General features: G+C 41.4%; 1 protein-coding gene across 2 annotated transcripts in view; it reads left to right on the top strand.

Moving 5' to 3' along the window:
- Positions 1–6,984: 6,984 nt before the first annotated feature.
- Positions 6,985–19,475, top strand: part of DYRK4 (dual specificity tyrosine phosphorylation regulated kinase 4) — a 35,165-nt gene continuing 22,674 nt past the window's right edge. For both annotated transcript variants that reach the window (XM_064591676.1, XM_064591675.1), the window contains exons 1-2: positions 6,985–7,123; positions 16,841–17,004. In XM_064591676.1, coding sequence (XP_064447746.1) covers positions 7,006–7,123; positions 16,841–17,004 — 282 coding nt within the window. In that variant the 5' untranslated portion in view covers positions 6,985–7,005. The remainder of the gene's footprint in view (positions 7,124–16,840; positions 17,005–19,475) is intronic.

Genomic DNA, 19,475 nt, shown 5'->3' with positions numbered 1-19,475 from the left:
TGAAAATGAAAACACAACTATTCAAAATCTTTGGGATGCAGCAAAGGCAGTCCTAAGAGGAAAGTATATAGCAATACAAGCCTTTCTCAAGAAACAAGAAAGGTCTCAAGTACACAATCTAACCCTACACCTAAAGGAGCTGGAGAAAGAACAGCAAATAAAGCCTAAACCCAGCAGGAGAAGAGAAATAATAAAGATCAGAGCAGAAATCAATGAAATAGAAACTTAAAGAACAGTAGAACAGATCAACGAAACTAGGAGCTGGTTCTTTGAAAGAATTAACAAGATTGATAAACCCCTGGCCAGACTTATCAAAAAGAAAAGAGAAATGACCCAAATCAACAAAATCATGAATGAAAGAGGACAGATCACAACCAACACCAAAGAAATACAAACAATTATAAGAACATATTATAAGCAACTCTATGGCAGCAAATTAGATAACCTGGAAGAGATGGATGCATTCCTAGAGATGTATCAACTACCAAAACTGAACCAGGATGAAATAGAAAACCTGAATAGACCTATAACCACTAAGGAAATTGAAGCAGTCATCAAAAATCTCCCAAAAAACAAAAGCCCAGGGCCAGATGGCTTCCCAGGGGAATTCTACCAAACCTTTCAAGAAGAATTAATACCTATTCTTCTGAAACTGTTCCAAAAAATAGAAACGGAAGGAAAACTTCCAAACTCATTTTATGAGGACAGCATTACCTTGATCCCCAAACCAGACAAAGACCCCATCAAAAAGGAGAATTACCGACCAATATCCCTGATGAACATGGATGCAAAAATTCTCACCAAAATACTAGCCAATAGGATCCAACAGTACATTAAAAGGATTATTCACCACGACCAAGTGGGATTTATCCCTGGGCTGCAAGGTTGGTTCAACATCTGCAAATCAATCAATGTGATACAATACATTAACAAAAGAAAGAACAAGAATCATATGATCCTCTCAATAGATGCAGAAAAAGCTTTTGACAAAGTACAGCATCCTTTCTTGATCAAAACTCTTCAGAATATAGGGATAGAGGGTACATACCTCAATATCATAAAAGCCATCTATGAAAAACCTACAGCGAATATCATTCTCAATGGGGAAAAACAGAGCTTTCCCCCTAAGGTCAGGAACATGGCAGGGATGTCCACTATCACCACTGTTATTCAACATAGTATTGGAAGTCCTGCCACAGCAATCAGACAACAAAAAGAAATCAAAGGCATCCAAATTGGCAAAGAAGAAGTCAAACTCTCACTCTTTGCAGATGATATGATACTTTATGTGGAAAACCCAAAAGACTCCACCCCAAAACTGCTAGAACTCATACAGGAATTCAGTAAAGTGGCAGGATATAAAATCAATGCACAAAAGTCAGTGGCATTCCTATACACCAACAACAAGACAGAAGAAAGAGAAATTAAGGACTCGATCCCATTTACAATTGCACCCAAAACCATAAGATACCTAGGAATAAATCTAACCAAAGAGGCAAAGGATCTGTACTCAGAAAACTATAAAACACTCATGAAAGAAATTGAGGAAGACACAAAGAAATGGAAAAACGTTCCATGCTCATGGATTGGAAGAACAAATATTGTGAAGATGTCAATGCTACCTAGAGCAATCTACACATTCAATGCAATCCCCATCAAAATACCATCCACTTTTTTCAAAGAAATGGAACAAATAATCCTAAAATTTGTATGGAACCAGAAAAGACCCCGCATAGCCAGAGGAATATTGAAAAAGAAAAGCAAAGCCGGCGGCATCACAATTCCGGACTTCCAGCTCTATTACAAAGCTGTCATCATCAAGACAGCATGGTACTGGCACAAAAACAGACACATAGATCAATGGAACAGAATAGAGAGCCCAGAAATGGACCCTCAACTCTATGGTCAACTAATCTTCGACAAAGCAGGAAAGAATGTCCAATGGAACAAAGACAGTCTCTTCAACAAATGGTGTTGGGAATATTGGATAGCCACATGCAGAAGAATGAAACTGGACCATTGCCTTACACCACACACAAAAATAGACTCCAAATGGTTGAAAGACCTCAATGTGAGACAGGAGTCCATCAAAATCCTAGAGGAGAACACAGGCAGCAACCTCTTTGACCTCAGCCGAAGCAACTTCTTCCTAGAAACATCACCAAAGGCAAGGGAAGCAAGGGCAAAAATGAACTATTGGGACTTCATCAAGATAAAAAGCTTTTGCAAAGCAAAGGAAACAGTCAACAAAACCAAAAGACAACCGATAGAATGGGAGAAGATATTTGCAAATGACATATCAGATAAAGGGCTAGTATCCAAAATCTATAAAGAACTCCTCAAACTCAACACCCAAAGAACAAAGAATCCAATCAAGAAATGGGCAGCAGACATGAACAGACATTTTTCCAAAGAAGACATCCAAATGGCCAACAGACACATGAAAAAGTGCTCAATATCGCTCAGCATCAGGGAAATCCAAATCAAAACCTCCATGAGATACCACCTAACACCAGTCAGAATGGCTAAAATTAACAAGTCAGGAAACGACAGATGTTGGCGGGGATGCGGAGAAAGGGGAACCCTCCTACACTGTTGGTGGGAATGCAAGCTGGTGCAGCCACTCTGGAAAACTGTATGGAGGTTCCTCAAAAAGTTGAAAATAGAGCTACCATACGATCCAGCAATTGCACTACTGGGTATTTACCCCAAAGACACAAAAGTAGGGATCCGAAGGGCTACGTGCACCCCGATGTTTATAGCAGCAATGTCCACAATAGCCAAACTGTGGAAAGAGCCAAGATGTCCATCAACAGATGAATGGATAAAGAAGAAGTGGTATATATATACAATGGAATATTATGCAGCCATCAAAAGGAATGAGATCTTGCCATTTGCAATGACGTGGATGGAACTGGAGGGTATCATGTTGAGTGAAATAAGTCAAACAGAGAAAGACATGTATCATATGATCTCACTGATATGAGGAAGTCTTAATCACAGGAAACAAACAGTGTTGTTGGAGTGGGGGCTGGGGTGGGAGGGATGGGGTGACTGGGTGATGGACACTGGGGAGGGTGTGTGCTCTGGTAAGCGCTGTGAATGGTGCAAGACTGTTGAATCTCAGATCTGTACCTCTGAAACAAATAATGCATTATATGTTAAGAAAAAAAAAAAGAAGAAGAAGAAGAAGGTAGCGGGAGGGGAAGAATGAAGCGGGGGAAATCGGAGGGGTAGACGAACCATGAGAGACGATAGACTCTGAAAAACAAACTGAGGGTTCTAGAGGGGAGGGGGGTGGGAGGATGGGTTAGCCTGGTGGTGGGTATTGAGGAGGGCACATTCTGCATGGAGCACTGGGTGTTGTGCACAAACAATGAATCATGGAACACTTCATCTAAAACTAATGATGTAATGTGTGGGGATTAACATAAGAATAAAATTAAAAAAATAAAAACAAACAAACAAACAAACAAAAATAATAAAAAATAATAAAAAAAAGAGTTTTGTGCACATGAATTCATTTAGTCCTTATAAGAATCCTATGAGATTGGTACTGTCATTATCTCTATATTACATGAGGAAAGGTTGATAACTTGCCCAAGTTCAAACAATTAATGAATAGTGGAGCTGGGATTCAAAACTAAGGTCTGATGTCAGAGTTCATATCTGTGATTATTATTTTATGCCACATTGTTGCTTGAAGGGTCTTTCTGAAGTACTGCTCTGCATATGTAACACCCAGACTTTCAAACTGTCAGTGGTTCACTATTGCCCATTAGATAAAGACCAAATATCTTGGGTTAGCATTCAGTGCCTTCCACAATCCAGTGTACCCTCTGCTCCAGCTTAGACAGCATGAGCAGTGAAGACCCTCAGAGCATTCCCAGATACTGTTTCACCTAATGAATACACTCTCTACCCTTCCTCCCAGATAAAGCCCAGACCAAGCCACATGCTTTCCACAAAGCCTCCTCACATCCCCCCAGCAGACTGCATTAACAGTGATCTCTTCCTTCTTTGTTGACACTCACTGTTCATGTCCTTTGCTTGGTATTTAGTTATGTTTTGTTAACATACTTTTCATTGGTCTGTCCAGTCTCCCCAATTTGTTCTCAATGCCAGCTTGACATTGTTGATGACTATTATAAGTTTTAATCCCCACAGACTTATTTGATGAGAAGTTGGGACTGCAGTATTTGCTCAGATATCATCATTGTCCATTCAATAGACAATAGACAACCAAATCCTGCATTAGTATATGTTAGCCAATTAAATTAGTTTGGTCTAAGGCCATGAGCCATGCTCTATGCAGCTCCTACTCCCTCAGATATTGTCCCTATTCTGGGAGGTCAAGGTGGCCTATTCTACATAGTCCCCATCATTATAGCTCTGTAGAGGGCTTAGCTGTGCTAGGTGATACTAACTTGAAGTACTGTCTCCAGTTCTTATTTCAGTGTGGCCGGTATACCAAGTTTTACAGGGGTGGGTCTGGCACCAGCTGTGTCTCAGATAAATCTCGTTCAGTTCCCTAATAGGGTGCTGGAAGAAGGAGAACCCACGAATTCTGCTTCAAAGAGAAGAACCTAGATTCAAACTGTAGCCTGTTTTTGCTAAACTTTAGTAATTTCAGTGCCACCTTCATGGTTTTTACCATGTCTACTTAATGCTCGCATTTTTTTAACTTAAATTTTGGTCTCATTTTACATAGTAAAATTATAGGTTTAATATGCTGTAGTTTTTCAAATTAAAATAAATGTATATTAAAATAAATGTATAAACATTAGATAACCATTATCTTGTATCACACACAATTATGTCACATACTTTCATGGTGTGATTGCCACCCTTTGGGGGACACAGCTCTGCTGTTTTGGTCTTTTCCTCCTGACCCCTTTCTAGATGTGAAGTCTCTTCTGATCAGGTCACTGGTGTTCAGACTGGGCTCCCATATTTTAGTGGGTTCCAATAGGGCACCTTCAGAGCCACTCTGAGGGTAGAAAGAGTCCCTGGACAAGACTATGGGCATTTTCTTTTCTGTGGAAAGAGCAGCTCAGCTTTTATTTCTTTCCCTGTCCAGGGTGCCCAGTTAAGATTTTATTTGAAGAAAGGGTTCTATGGATTATTTTAACATATGAAAACCATAGGACAAGTCAATCCAAGATAAGCACTGCCAGAAAGACCACTTGTTTTGATATGCATTCATTCATACATTCATTCAGTACTTCTCTAGGCCTTTCTTAGCTCCTCCTAGCTTTGGGATCAAGAGAGCTGACTTCAACTGTATTGTGATTGTTGTAATGAAGCAAAATATGTCTCAATAGCTTGACATGATAGCATGCTAAACACTATTCCAATACTGTTCTACCTGATCTAGGTTGAGAGTAAGCCTTTGGTTCAAGCCCAGAAGTCACCTTCCAAGCTCAAGAACCTCAGAATGACTCGATCCTTGCCTAAGGTGGGAAGTGATGCTTAGTGTCTTTTCTCTAGGAAAGGTTGAGGGTAGGTGGGTGGCCAGAATAGCTTTTCAGAGGCATTTTTCATCAACTCAGCATAACAAGATGCATATACTCTATCCACATCACCATGCCTCACCTCCACACAAATTTAAATGTTGCTATTCAATGACAGACTACCTCTCTTGTAATCAATCAATTCATGGAGACAGGCATCCAAGTGAGGTCAAATCAATAATGTAGAAGAAATGCAAGCTTATGTCGCACCAAGGGAGATGTACACTATATAGCAGGAAGTGCTTTCCCATATTAGGGTGGTAAGATATTGGAATGATGATAATGGCTAACACTTATGGAATACTCTACATGAATTGCCTCATTTACCTCACAAAAGCCTTATGAGGTAGATCCCATTTTTGTCCCCATGGTAGTGATGAGATAATTGAAGCTTAGAGAAAGAGTTGTGTGACCTATTCACGATCTTCAGTTATATGTGGTGGAGCAGGGAGTCAAACCCAGAGCTCATCTGCTTGACCACTCTGCTTTTCTCTACAAGAGCTTTGAAAATAAATTTAGACCTGGATTTGGTTCAGACTCATTCTTGCTGTGACAGGGGAGCTGGGAGAAATGACTCCCTGGAGACATAGATTTCTTGCCTGAGGGTTCTGCACCTTATCCACTTTTTCCTTATATAGAATCCAAACACCAGCATTACTTCACTCCCTTTTGTGGATACCAAGGGGAAGAAGAACATGGTTAACTTCCCACACATCAGCAACAAAATCTTGCTAAAGGCACCCCTGCTGTATCAGGTGAGTACAGGGCAGTGGACATGGCCCTGAGCAGGCAGGTCAAAGACTTTGGTCTGGAACCAGGTTTAGAAAGGCCAGGATGGTGGGAAAAGCACAATGTCACCTGAAGAGTTGGGTGACACTGTTCTCACTCTTTACAATGAATGTAAACCTTAGCAAATAAATCACTGACTTTCTTTTATCTACAAAATGGGCTCTCCATAGGGTTGTCATTAGAATTCATTGAGGAAAAGAAGAATGAAGTGTCGTATATAAATAGTAGAAGCATATGAAATGCTTGTTTTCATCCAGTGTCCCCTACTCTTTTTTGTGTAAAGACCAAAAGAGATAACATAGAAAAGTGCCAAGTTAAAGAGGTATTATAGACACATAAGTTCAAGGGTTTGTACCCTTGGGCAAATCACTTTATCTAGTTAGGAAATGACCTTCTCAAGAGGAGTAATAAAAAAACTGTTCCCATTTCTTCCCGGAGCAAGATGTCACTGGGGTTGTCAACTGCATAAGGCACTGTGCACAGGCTTCACAGAGAATAATGTGTTAGACAGATACTTCCTTTGAGAGGAAGACTGAGAAAACCTAATGTCTGATAATTATCATTTTTCTCCCTGGAAAGGTAGGAGAAGAATCTGTCTGGAGGTGGGTGTTGGTCTGATCAATGGTTCGTGACACCCAAAAGTCTAAGCAGTCCTTTATTTCAAGTCTCTTTGTCTGGACAGGAGAATCAAAGTCACAGTCAGATGCCAGCCTCTGAGCTCCAGGCTTCAGAGATGCTTTTTCATTCAAGCATTAAAACTGAAGATCCCAAGCCGGAGGAGAAACCACCAAGAAAGCACAAGGTGCCTCTGACAGCAGCAGGTATGCCTTTTGGGAAGTAGCAGTGTTTAGTGGGGCTGGTTCTAGATGGTCAAGATGTCATGAGCTGAGCTGAACCAAAGAGGAATAAGCTGCCAGGTGTTAGAGAAGTCAACTAAGGCAATAAGCCAAAGTGAAAGTAACAGTAAGCATCTCATCACTTACTGTGATAGTATAAGGAAGAGGATAAATAGGGGAAAACGCTGACTCCCCAGTGTTCCATTTTCCCTGGGGAGTGGCACCACTCCAGGTCAGACATATATGAGCTCAGGCAGAGCTCACTGCCTAGGGAGCTGAACAAGCTTCCTGTCATTTTTTAAAAAAATTTTTATTGTTATGTTAATCACCGTACATTACATCATAAGGTTTTGATGTAGTGTTCCATGATTCATTGTTTGTGCATAACACCCGGTGCTCCATGCAGAACGTGCCCTCTTTAATACCCATCACCAGGCTAACCCATCCTCCCACCCCCTCCCCTCTAGAACCCTTAGTTTGTTTTTCAGAGTCCATCATCTCTCATGGTTCGTCTCCCCCTCTGATTTCCCCCCCTTCATTCTTCCCCTCCTGCTATCTTTTTTTTTCTTAATATATATTGCATTATTTGTTTCAGAGGTACAGATCTGTGATTCAACAATCTTGCACAATTCACAGTGCTCACCATAGCACATACCCTCCCCAGTGTCTATCACCCAGCCACCCCATATCTCCCACCCCACCACCCCCTCCAGCAACCCTCAATTTATTTCCTGAGATTAAGAATTCAACAGTCTTACACAATTCACAGCGCTCACGATAGCACATACCTCTCCCAAAGTTTATCACCCAGGCACCCCACCCCCCCCACTCCCCACCACTCTAGCAACCCTCAGTTTGTTTCCTGAGATTAAGAATTCCTCATATCAGTGAGGTCATATAATACATGTCTTTCTCTGATTGACTTATTTCACTCAGCATAACACCCTCCAGTTCCATCCACGTCCCTGCAAATAGCAAGATTTCATTCCTTTTGATGGCTGCATAATATTCCATTGTATATATATATACCACATCTTCTTTATCCATTCATCTGTCAATGAACATCTTGGCTCTTTCCACAGTCTGGCTATTGTGGACATTGCTGCTATAAACATCAGGGTGCACGTACCCCTTCAGATCTCTACATTTGTATCTTTGGGTAATGCAATTGCTGGATTGTATGGTACCTCTATTTTCCACTTTTTGAGGAACCTCCATACTGTTTTCCATAGTGGTTGCACCAGCTTGCATTCCCAACAGTGTAGGAGGGTTCCCCTTTCTCCGCATCACCGCCAACATCTGTCATTTCCTGACTTGTTAATTTTAGCCATTCTGACTGGTGTGAGGTGGTATCTCATGGAGGTTTTGATTTGGATTTCCCTGATGCTGAGCGATGTTGAGCACTTTTTCATGTGTCTCTTGGCCGTTTGGATGTCTTCTTTGGAAAAATGTCTGTTCATGTCTTCTGCCCATTTCTTGATTGGATCATTTGTTCTTTGGGCGTTGAGTTGGATAAGTTCTTTATAGATTTTGGATACTAGCCCTTTATCTGATATGTCATTTGCAAATATCTTCTCCCATTCTGTCGGTTGTCTTTTGGTTTTGTTGACTGTTTCTTTTGCTGTGCAAAAGCTTTTTATCTTGATGAAGTCCCAATAGTTCATTTTTGCCCTTGCTTCCCTTGCCTTTGGCGATGTTTCTAGGAAGAAGTTGCTGCGGCTGAGGTCGAAGAGGTTGCTGCCTGTGTTCTCCTTTAGGATTTTGATGGACTCCTGTCTCACATTGAGGTCTTTCAACCATTTTGAGTCTATTTGTGTGTGTGGTGTAAGGCAATGGTCCAGTTTCATTCTTCTGCATGTGGCTGTCCAATTTTCCCAACACCATTTGTTGAAGAGACTGTCTTTTTGCCATTGGACATTCTTTCCTGCTTTGTCGAAGATGAGTTGACCATAGAGTTGAGGGTCCATTTCTGGGCTCTCTGTTTTGTTTTTTTTAAAGATTTATTTATTTATTTGAGAGAGTGAGAATGAGAGAGAGAGAGTACATGAGAGGGGGTAGGGTTAGAGGGAGAAGCAGGCTCCTTGCTGAGCAGGGAGCCCGATGCGGGACTCGATCCAGGGACTCCAGGATCATGACCTGAGCCGAAAGCAGTCGCTTAACCAACTGAGCCACCCAGGCACCCCTGGGCTCTCTGTTCTGTTCCATTGATCTCTGTGTCTGTTTTTGCGCCAGTAACATACTGTCTTGATGATGACAGCTTTGTAATAGAGCTGGAAGTCCGGAATTGTGATGATGCCAGCTTTGCTTTTCTTTTTCAACATTCCTCTGCCTATTCGGGGTCTTTTCTGGTTCCATACAAATTTTAGGATTATTTGTTCCATTTCTTTGAAAAAAGTGGATGGTATTTTGATGGGGATTGCATTGAATGTGTAGATTGCTCTAGGTAGCATTGACATCTTCACAATATTTGTTCTTCCAATCCATGAGCATGGAACGTTTTTCCATTTCTTTGTGTCTTCCTCAATTTCTTTCATGAGTATTTTATAGTTTTCTGAGTACTGATTCTTTGCCTCTTTGGTTAGATTTATTCCTAGGTATCTTATGGTTTTGGGTGCAATTGTAAATGGGATCGACTCCTTAATTTCTCTTTCTTCTGTCTTGTTGTTGGTGTATAGGAATGCCACTGATTTCTGTGCATTGATTTTATATCCTACCACTTGACTGAATTCCTGTATGAGTTTTAGCAGTTTTGGGGTGGAGTCTTTTGGGTTTTCCACATAAAGTATCTTATCATCTGCAAAGAGTAAGAGTTTGACTTCTTCTTTGCCGATTTGGATGCCTTTTATTTCCTTTTGTTGCCTGATTGCTGTGGCTAGGACTTCTAATACTATGTTGAATAGCAGTGGTGATAGTAGACATCCCTGCTGCATTCCTGACCTTAGGGGGAAAGCACTCAGTTTTTCCCCATTGAGAATGATATTTGCTGTGGGTTTTTCATAGATGGCTTTTATGATATTGAGGTATGTACCCTCTATGCCTATACTCTGAAGAGTTTTGATCAAGAAAGGATGCTGTAATTTGTCGAATGCTTTTTCTGCATCTATTGAGAGGATCATATGATTCTTGTTCTTTCTTTTGTTAATGTATTGCATCATGTTGATTGATATGCACATGTTGAACCAACCTTGCAGGCCAGGGATAAATACCACTTGGTTGTGGTGAATAATCCTTTTAATGTACTGTTGGATCCTATTGGCTAGTATTTTGGTGAGAATTTTTGCATCCATGTTCATCAAGGATATTGGCTTGTAATTCTCCTTTTTGATGGGGTCTTTGTCTCGTTTGGGATCAAGGTAATGGTGGCCTCATAAATCGAGTTTGGAAGTTTTCCTTCCATTTCTATTTTTTGGAACAGGTATTAATTCTTCTTGAAATGTTTGGTAGAATTCCCCTGGGAAGCCATCCGGCCCTGGGCTTTTGTTTCTTGGGGGATTTTTGATGACTGCTTCAATTTCCTTAGTGGTTATAGGTTTGTTCAGGACTTCTATTTCTTCCTGGTTCAGTTTTGGTAGTTGATACATCTCTAGGAATGCATCCATTTCTTCCAGGTTATCTAATTTGCTGGCATAGAGTTGCTCATAATATGTTCTTATAATTGTTTGTATTTCTTTGGTGTTGGTTGTGATCTGTCCTCTTTCATTCATGATTTTGTTGATTTGGGTCCTTTCTCTTTTCTTTTTGATAAGTCTGGCCAGGGGTTTATCAATCTTGTTAATTCTTTCAAAGAACCAGCTCTTAGTTTCACTGATTTGTTCTACTGTTCTTTTGGTTTCTATTTCATTGATTTCTGCTCTCATCTTTATTATTTCTCTTCTCCTGCTGGGTTTAGGCTTTCTTTGCTGTTCTTTCTCCAGCTCCTTTAGGTGTAGGGTTAGGTTATGTACTTGAGACCTTTCTTGTTTCTTGAGAAAGGCTTGTATTTCTATATACTTGCCTCTTAGGACTGCCTTTGCTGCATCCCAAAGATTTTGAACAGTTGTGTTTTCATTTTCATTGGTTTCCATGAATTTTTTTAATTCTTCTTTAATTTCCTGGTTGACCCATTCATTCTTTAGTAGGATGCTCTTCAGCCTCCATGTATTTGAGTTCTTTCCGACTTTCCTCTCGTGATTGAGTTCTAGTTTCAAAGCATTGTGGTCTGAAAATATGCAGGGAATGATCCCAATCTTTTGGTACCAGTTGAGACCTGATTTATGACCTAGGATGTGATCGATTCTGGAGAATGTTCCATGGGCACTAGAGAAGAATGTATATTCCGTTGCTTTGGGATGGAATGTTCTGAATAGGTCTGTGAAGTCCATTTGGTCCAGTGTGTCATATAAAGTCTTTATTTCCTTGTTGATGTTTTGCTTAGATGATCTGTCCATTTCAGTGACGGGGGTGTTAAAGTCCCCCACTATTATTGTATTGTTGTCAATGTGTTTCTTTGATTTTGTTATTAATTGGCTTATATAATTGGCTGCTCCCATGTTAGGGGCATAGATATTTACAATTGTTAGATCTTCTTGTTGGATAGACCCTTTAAGTAGGATATAGTGTCCTTCCTCATCTCTTATTACAGTCTTTGGTTTAAAATCTAATTTGCCTGCTCTAAGGATTGCCACCCCAGCTTTCTTTTGGTGTCCATTAGCATGGTAAATGCTTTTCCACCCCCTCGCTTTCAATCTGGGGGTGTCTTTGGGTCTAAAATGAGTCTCTTGCAGACAGCATATCGATGGGTCATTTTTTTAATCCAATCTGATAGCCTGTGTCTTTTGATTGGGGCATTTAGCCCATTTACATTCAGGGTAACTATTGAAAGATAGGAATTTAGTGCCATTGTATTGCCTGTAAGGTGACTGTTACTGTATATTGTCTGTGTTCCTTCCTGGTCTATGTTACTTTTAGGCTCTCTCTTTGCTTAGAGGACCCCTTTCAATATTTCTTATAGGGCTGGTTTTGTGTTTGCAAATTCCTTTAGTTTTTGTTTGTCCTGGAAGCTTTTTATCTCGTTCTATTTTCAATGACAGCCTAGTTGGATATAGTATTCTTGGCTGCATATTTTTCTCATTTAGTGCTCTGAATATATCCTGCCAGTCCTTTCTGGCCTGCCATGTCTCTGTGTATAGGTTTGTTGCCAATCTAACATTTCTACCATTGTAGGTTACAGATCTCTTCTCCCAAGCTGCTTTCAGGATTTTCTCTTTGTCTCTGAGACTCGTAAGTTTCACTATTAGATGTCGGGGTGTTGACCTATTTTTATTGATTTTGAGAGGGGTTCTCTGTGCTTCCTGGATTTTGATGCTTGTTTCCTTCCCCAAATTAGGGAAGTTCTCTGCTATAATTTGCTCCAATATACCTTCTGCCCCTCTCTTTCTTCTTTTTCTGGGATCCCATTATTCTAATGTTTCATCTTATTGTATCATGTATCTCTTGAATTCTGCCCTCGTGATCCAGTAGTTGTTTATCTTTTTCTCAGCTTCTTTATTTTCCATCATTTGTTCTTGTATATCACTGATTCTCTCTTCTGCCTCATTTATCCTAGCAGTTAGAGCCTCCATTTTTGATTGCACCTCATTAATAGCCTTTTTGATTTCAACTTGGTTAGATTTTAGTTCTTTTATTTCTCCAGAAAGGGTTTCTCTAATAACTTCCATGCTTTTTTCAAGCCCAGCTAGTATCTTTAAAGTGATGATTCTGAACTCTAGATCCGACATAGTACTAATGTCCGTATTGAGTAGGTCCCTGGCAGTTGGTACTACCTCTTGTTCTTTTTGTTGAGGTGATTTTTTCCATCTTGTCATTTTGTCCAGAGGAGAATAGATTAATGAGAGAACAAAATGCTAATAGGGTAAGAACATCCCCAGAAAATATACTCTAAAGAAATCAGAAAAGACCTGAAGCCAGGGGAAAAGAAAGGGAAAGAAAGAAATAAGAAAAAGAAAAAAAAGAAAAAGATAAAAACAAACAAAAACAGAACAAAGCAAAACAAAACAGAATGTGATCAAATATGATCAGGCTGGTGCATAGATCAGTGCCACACACTAGATTTTGGGTGTATTTTGGTCTGTTAGAAGAAAGTGTCTCCCAAAATTTTAAAGAAAGAAAAACTTATATATGTACAAAAATAAGGGTTGATACGAGGAAGGGATGGAATATGAATGTAAAGATGAAAATTATAAAAAATTTTATAAAAGGAATTGATAAGAAGTTGGTTGAAAAAAGAAAGAAGAGGATTTAAAACAAAAGAAAAAAAAAAGGGAGAGAATGTGATCAGACAGGAGAGTAGAACAAAACCATACACTAGAGATTTAGGGTATATTTTGATCTGTTAGAAGAAACTATCTCAAAATTCTAAAGAGAGAACAACTTATATATATATATATATATGCCAAAAATAAGGGTAACTACTATGAAGGGATAGAATATGACTCTAAAAATGAAAAATAAAAATGTTTTTTAAAAAAGGGATTGATAAGATGTTGGTTGAAATGGATAAAGAAGATGTGGTATATATATACAATGGAATATTATGCAGCCATCAAAAGGAATGAGATCTTGCCATTTGCAACGACGTGGATGGAACTGGAGGGTATTATGTTGAGCGAAATAAGTCAAACAGAGAAAGACATGTATCATATGACCTCACTGATATGAGGAAGTCTTAATCTCAGGAAACAAACTGAGGGTTGCTGGAGTGGGGGGTGGGGTGGGAGGGAGGGGGTGACTGGGTAATAGACACTGGGGAGGGTATGTGCTCTGGTAAGCGCTGTGAATTGTGCAAGACTGTTGAATCTCAGATCTCTACCTCTGAAACAAATAATGCAATATATGTTAAGGAAAAAAAAGAAGAAGAAGAAGAAGGTAGCAGGAGGGGAAGAATGGGGGGGGGACATCAGAGGGGGAGACGAACCATGAGAGACGGTGGACTCTGAAAAACAAACTGAGGTTTCTAGAGGGGAGGGGGATGGGAGGATGGGTTAGCCTGGTGATGGGTATTGAGGAGGGCATATTCTGCATGGAGCACTGGGTGTTATGCACAAACAATGAATCATGGAACACTACATCTAAAACTAATGATGTAATGTATGGGGATTAACATAAGAATAAAAAAATTAAAAAAAAAAAGAAAGAAAAAGGGAAAAAGAAAAATTCCAAACAAAAAAAAAAACAGTTAAAAAAGATTAACTTTGGAAGACTAAAGAATCATGGGAAAAAAGCCATGGATTCTATGTGCATTATTCCCCTAGCGCTGGAGTTCCGCCATTCTCATTGATCGGTAAACTTGGTTTTGGCTGGCTGTTCTCGCTGATCTTCTGGGGGAGGGGCCTGTTGCCGTGGTTCCCAAATGTCTTTGCCAGAGGTGGAATTGCCCCACCCTTGCTGGTCCGGGCTGAGTAATCTGCTTGGGTTTGCTCTCAGGAGCTTTTGTTCCCTGTAAGCTTTCCATAGAGCTTTGGAGGACGAGAGTGAAAATGGCAGCCTCCCAATCTCCGCCCCAGAGGAGCCGAGAACTTGGGGCCCCACTCCTCAGTGCACCCCCAGAGAAAAGCAGTCAGTCACTTCCGTCTCCCTGGTCTCTGGCCGCACTCCGTGCTCACCTGGCCTGTGACCGAGCATTTCTATCTCTGTCACACAACCCCGTGTGGTCTCCAAACCCAGCAGATCCCTGCAGTGCACTCCCTGCTGCTCCTCCCGGGGGAGGAAGGGGAGTCTCCCCGGATCTGCCGCTTGTTGGGTCCCTGCTGGAGGAGCAGTGGCCCAACTTTGCTGCGGATCATGGTTTATGGCAACCCCGAGCTGAGAGCCCGCACCTCGGCTCTGTCTCTGCAGCCAGCTTCCCTGCACTGATCCCTGGGAGCTCTGCCGCACTCAGGAACCCCTGGTCTTTCTGTGACCCCGAGGGTCCTGAGACCACACTGTCCCGCGAAGGGTTCCACGCCCCGCTTAGCCACTGGAGCGACGTCCCTCAGAGGAGCTGACTTCTAAAAGTTCCGATTTTGTGCTCCGCGGCTCTATCACTTGCCAGAAGTGGCTGATGGAGGCCCCCTCCCCCGCCGTCTATCCTCCCGAATATTGTCTCAGATTCCCTTCTCCACACGTCCTACCTTCCAGAAAGTTGTTGCTTTTCTGTTTAGAGAGTTGTTGCTATTCTTTTCTTTGATCTCCTGTTGAGTTTGTAGGTGTTCAGAATAGTTTGGTCTCTATCCAGCTGAATTCCTGAAACCAGATGAAATCCAGGTCTCCTACTCCCCCGCCATCTTGCTCTGCCCCCCCCCCCCCCGCTTCCTGTCATTTTATGCAGGAGGGGGAGGAAGAAGTAGAGGGGAAGAGCTAGGAGTGGAAATGTACTGGGTACTGAGTCAGAGTAGGGCAAGTGTCTTGATGTCTCACTTCTTCCTCTTGATAAGGAGGTCTTGTCAGAAATACCTGAGGAAAGCATCTGAATAGGGGCTTCTGGGTTAGAAATGTAGATGTGTATATGCACATGGCTGCCCAGGGGAACCTGAGCCCTTGAGCAACTTTTCAGAGAGTTCATGTACTGGGTCTGCACCAATGCTGGTGTGGGGATGGCAGTTTCCCCATGAACCCTGCCAGGAAGTCTTTGTAATTACCTATGGTTGGGCCTGAAAGATCACACATAAGTTTTTGGCCAGGAGCCCAACTCCTCACAAGGTTCAGAGATTCATCCCCTATTAGAATTCAAAGAAAGAGAACCAACACCCACTGTGCCAACATTATCTGACACTTAGAGCTCTTTACCCACAGCTTTGAAATTGTTGTCCTTCCTCTTCTTAAACAATCTTAGGAACCACCCACAAGGCAATCACTTCAGTCTTGAGTTAGTTCTGCCTTTAAAGAGCTCATCTCTCCTTCTTTGCTCTCTTAGGTCTTGGTTCTATCTTCTGGGCTAAGAATATGCCTTATTCAGCTTTCACATGACTGCCCTTCACACAGGTCTTGTCTCTCATGTCTTTTTTCCTTCTGGCAGTTCCTTATCCAACTCTTCAGCAGTTTGTCAAATAATGTGGTGCCTTCCCCTCCAACCCCCAAACCCCAGGACTCTCTCTCTCAGCACTCTCCAGTTTATCTCCTTAAAGTTTGAACCCCACCCCACCTGCTGCCAGACCAAACACCAAACACCTGATGGGGTCTGGGCAGAGAAGGGTAGAGAAGAGCAAACACATGTTCCTTCCTTGCAGTCGGAGCTGCAGATTTGAGTTGGAATACCTCCTGGGCCTTTAAAGTTGCACTTAGTTACCTGCCTGGCCCTTGAAGACATTATAGTTTGCAAACCCTCTTGGGATAAACTATTTGTGTAGCCCCAAACTTGGAAACTGCTGCTGTAACTACATACTACTTGACACTAGCTTTCCTCCTCAAATTTTTACCAATGCTGCTGCAACCCATAGCTTTTAGCAAAGGGCTAAATTCTTCCTTTCCCTTCCTTGTGTTTCCCTCCTGATTTATTGAAATAGTACAACACCTTAACATTTATCCTTTACATTTCTACCCTGTGAGATTCAAGACACATGGTCCTTAGTAAGGCACCTAGTTGAGGAAAGGAGTGACTGTCTCATGAGCTAGAAGGGGTGTCATCATCAGGACCCTGGGTAAATCCCCATGTTGCCTCAACTGACAACTATAATGTCTTTCACACAGAGGCCCTAAAGTTTTTTAAGAACCAGCTATCTTCATATGAGCAAAGTGAAATTCTGGGCTATACAGAGCTGTGGTTCCTGGGGCTTGAAGCAGAGAAGCTCCACATGACTCCTGAGAAGTTCAGCAAAACAAGTTTCGATGATGAACACGGCTCCTATATGAAGGTGATGGAGAATAGGTCATGGTAACTCTAGGGGCCTGGGGCTTAAGGACAAGAAGTAGTCTGGAAAGGAAAAAAAAAAAAAAGTGTGTGTGTGTGTGTGTGTGTGTGTGTTTTAATAGCATTTGGTGCCAATACATCTCAGACTAGGCATCCTGAAGGATTCTAATAGTTGCTAAACCAAAGAAATGCCATGTTTAAACATGGGAAAACTGCAATTAATATACAAACTACTCTGCTAACAGAGTACTGATTTTTCTCCAAGAGTATTTGGAGTAACAGGTTTGTGTCCTGGGCAAATTTCCACAGGCTCTTTTTTCTGCATAGCTCTGCACCCATTGGAAAGGCCATACTTCATGGAATAAGATGCAGTCTTCCCAACATCCTCTTTTTTGTCTCCTCCATACAAGCCCATACATGGACCTTTTTCTATTTCATTTTAAATGCCATTTCTCCACAGCCAAGAAAAGTTCTTGTCATTGTAGTCTCTGGCACCTAGTCCTTAACTCCTTTCAATTTCCCAAAGATGGATCCTAGCAAAGATGGATCTCTCCTTCTCCTCTTCTGATTGTAATCTGGGGTTCGCTAGGACAGTGCCTGTTACCGGCCTGAAGGCAAAATCTGGGCAGTAAAAAGTGTCTCTTTTGCTTCAGAAAGGAATTTCCACTTCTGAAAATGTCCAGATATGTGGTGCTTAGTCTACCAGGTTAGTAGGCTACTGGGAAATTCCTCCTCTGGACATTTCTTCACAACTTAGTTACATTTAAAGATTGGTCTTTGATGGCTTCAAAGAAGAGACGTATTTCTTTTTTTAAAAAAAAAGATTTTATTTATTTATATGACAGAGAGATAGATAGAGAGCACAAGTAAGCAGAAAGGCAGGTAGAGGGATAGGGAGAAGCAGACTCCCTGCTGAGCAGGGAGCCTGACGTGGGGCTCGATCCCAGGACCCTGAGATCATGACCTGAGCCAAAGGCAGATGCTTAACTGACTGAGCCACCCAGGTGCCCCAAAGAGACATTATTTCTTAAGAGTATTTAGAGCTGTGTTTCTCAAGCTTTACTATACACACTAATCCCCTGGAGATCTTGTTAAAAATGTGGACTTTTATCCAGCAGGTGTGGGACGGAGCCCCTGAGATTTTTGCCTTTTTCAAAAGTTTCCAGGCAATGCCCATGCTGCTGGTCCTTGGGTCACACTCTGAGAAGGAAGGATTTAGAGTTTCTGGCACAAATCCTCAATCTAGTGCCCTGGTTCTCAACATTTTTAGGCCAAGGATCCCTTTGGGAGTCTGATATATGCTGTAAGTACTTATTCCAGAAAAGGCACCCTGAACATACATAAAGTTTCAAAGAGGGGTGGGCTGTTAATGGATCCTTGGTTAAGTATCTCCAATACAAACCTTACTTCCAATTCATCCAGACATCCTTAGCTCCTCCACCCCAAACCCTACCTGGGTGTAGAGTCTCTGGGAAATTCCCCAGGGATGTCAGCACTACCTTTAAGTTAATTCACTGGAGCTCAGTTCCTCAGTCTCAAATATTAGGGAGCTATGCTACTGGTGGAGGCAGGCAGGTAGATGATGCATGCTCACTGTATACTCAGAATCTCCATCTTCATTGCATTCCTGTGTGTGCCAAATTCCCAAACAAGCAGCACAATTGCATTCTCATTTCTATTCTGTCAGCGATCATTAACTGAATACCTATTTGAGAACCTCTCATATGCTTGAGCATGTGCTAGACTCTGGAAATATAAAAGGAAATATAAAAATGAGTACAACCTGGTTCTTAGCCTCAAGTAATGACAATCAATGTCAAAGTTGACATGTAGATAGATAATTATGATACAACCAAACTGGTGACCTGTACAAAATATCTTTATGCCAACATGTGCGGAACTTGTCCCTTGCCCTTTCCCTATACATTGTCATAACAAACTTATACAAGTAGGGCAATCCACTTCCACAATTAGTAAAGTTGTACCTGTTCATATTCATGATCCTGATTCCTGCTATATGAAAGAACTACCACCACAGAATCACAAACACTTCCTGAGGACTTGTATATAAACATATGTCTTTCATCTCTCCCAAATTCCTGAGTGAAAAACTGGGAATCAGAGATTCTCAGAATTGGAAGGCATTAGAGGTTCTTATCCAGGATCTTCAGTTACAGATGAGGGCACTCAGCTCAGAGTTAGTAAGTGACTTGTCTGAAGATACGCAGATAAAGTCTTTTTAATCAAAAATTTCCCGTTGCTTTGAATAAATACCTGTTCTCTAGTTTCCAGCCCATGGAGGGAATGGGTGATTCTGGCTCTTGGAAAATGCTTCTCTTCTTAGTTGAGAAAGGTTTGAGTTCTGTACTGCTTACTGTCAAGTTAGAATTAAATCTGGATAAGTCAAGAGAAGAACTAGATCTGACCAGGAAGAGGCAGAACAGACACACCAGGGGTCTGAAATAGAACTTCCCC

This window comes from Mirounga angustirostris, unplaced genomic scaffold (genome assembly GCF_029215605.1).
Source record: "Mirounga angustirostris isolate CCGP_5_RB_7025 unplaced genomic scaffold, mMirAng1.0.hap1 SCAF_5, whole genome shotgun sequence".
Classification (NCBI taxonomy): Eukaryota; Metazoa; Chordata; class Mammalia; order Carnivora; family Phocidae; genus Mirounga; species Mirounga angustirostris.
This window is presented reverse-complemented; position numbering and strand designations above follow the sequence as displayed.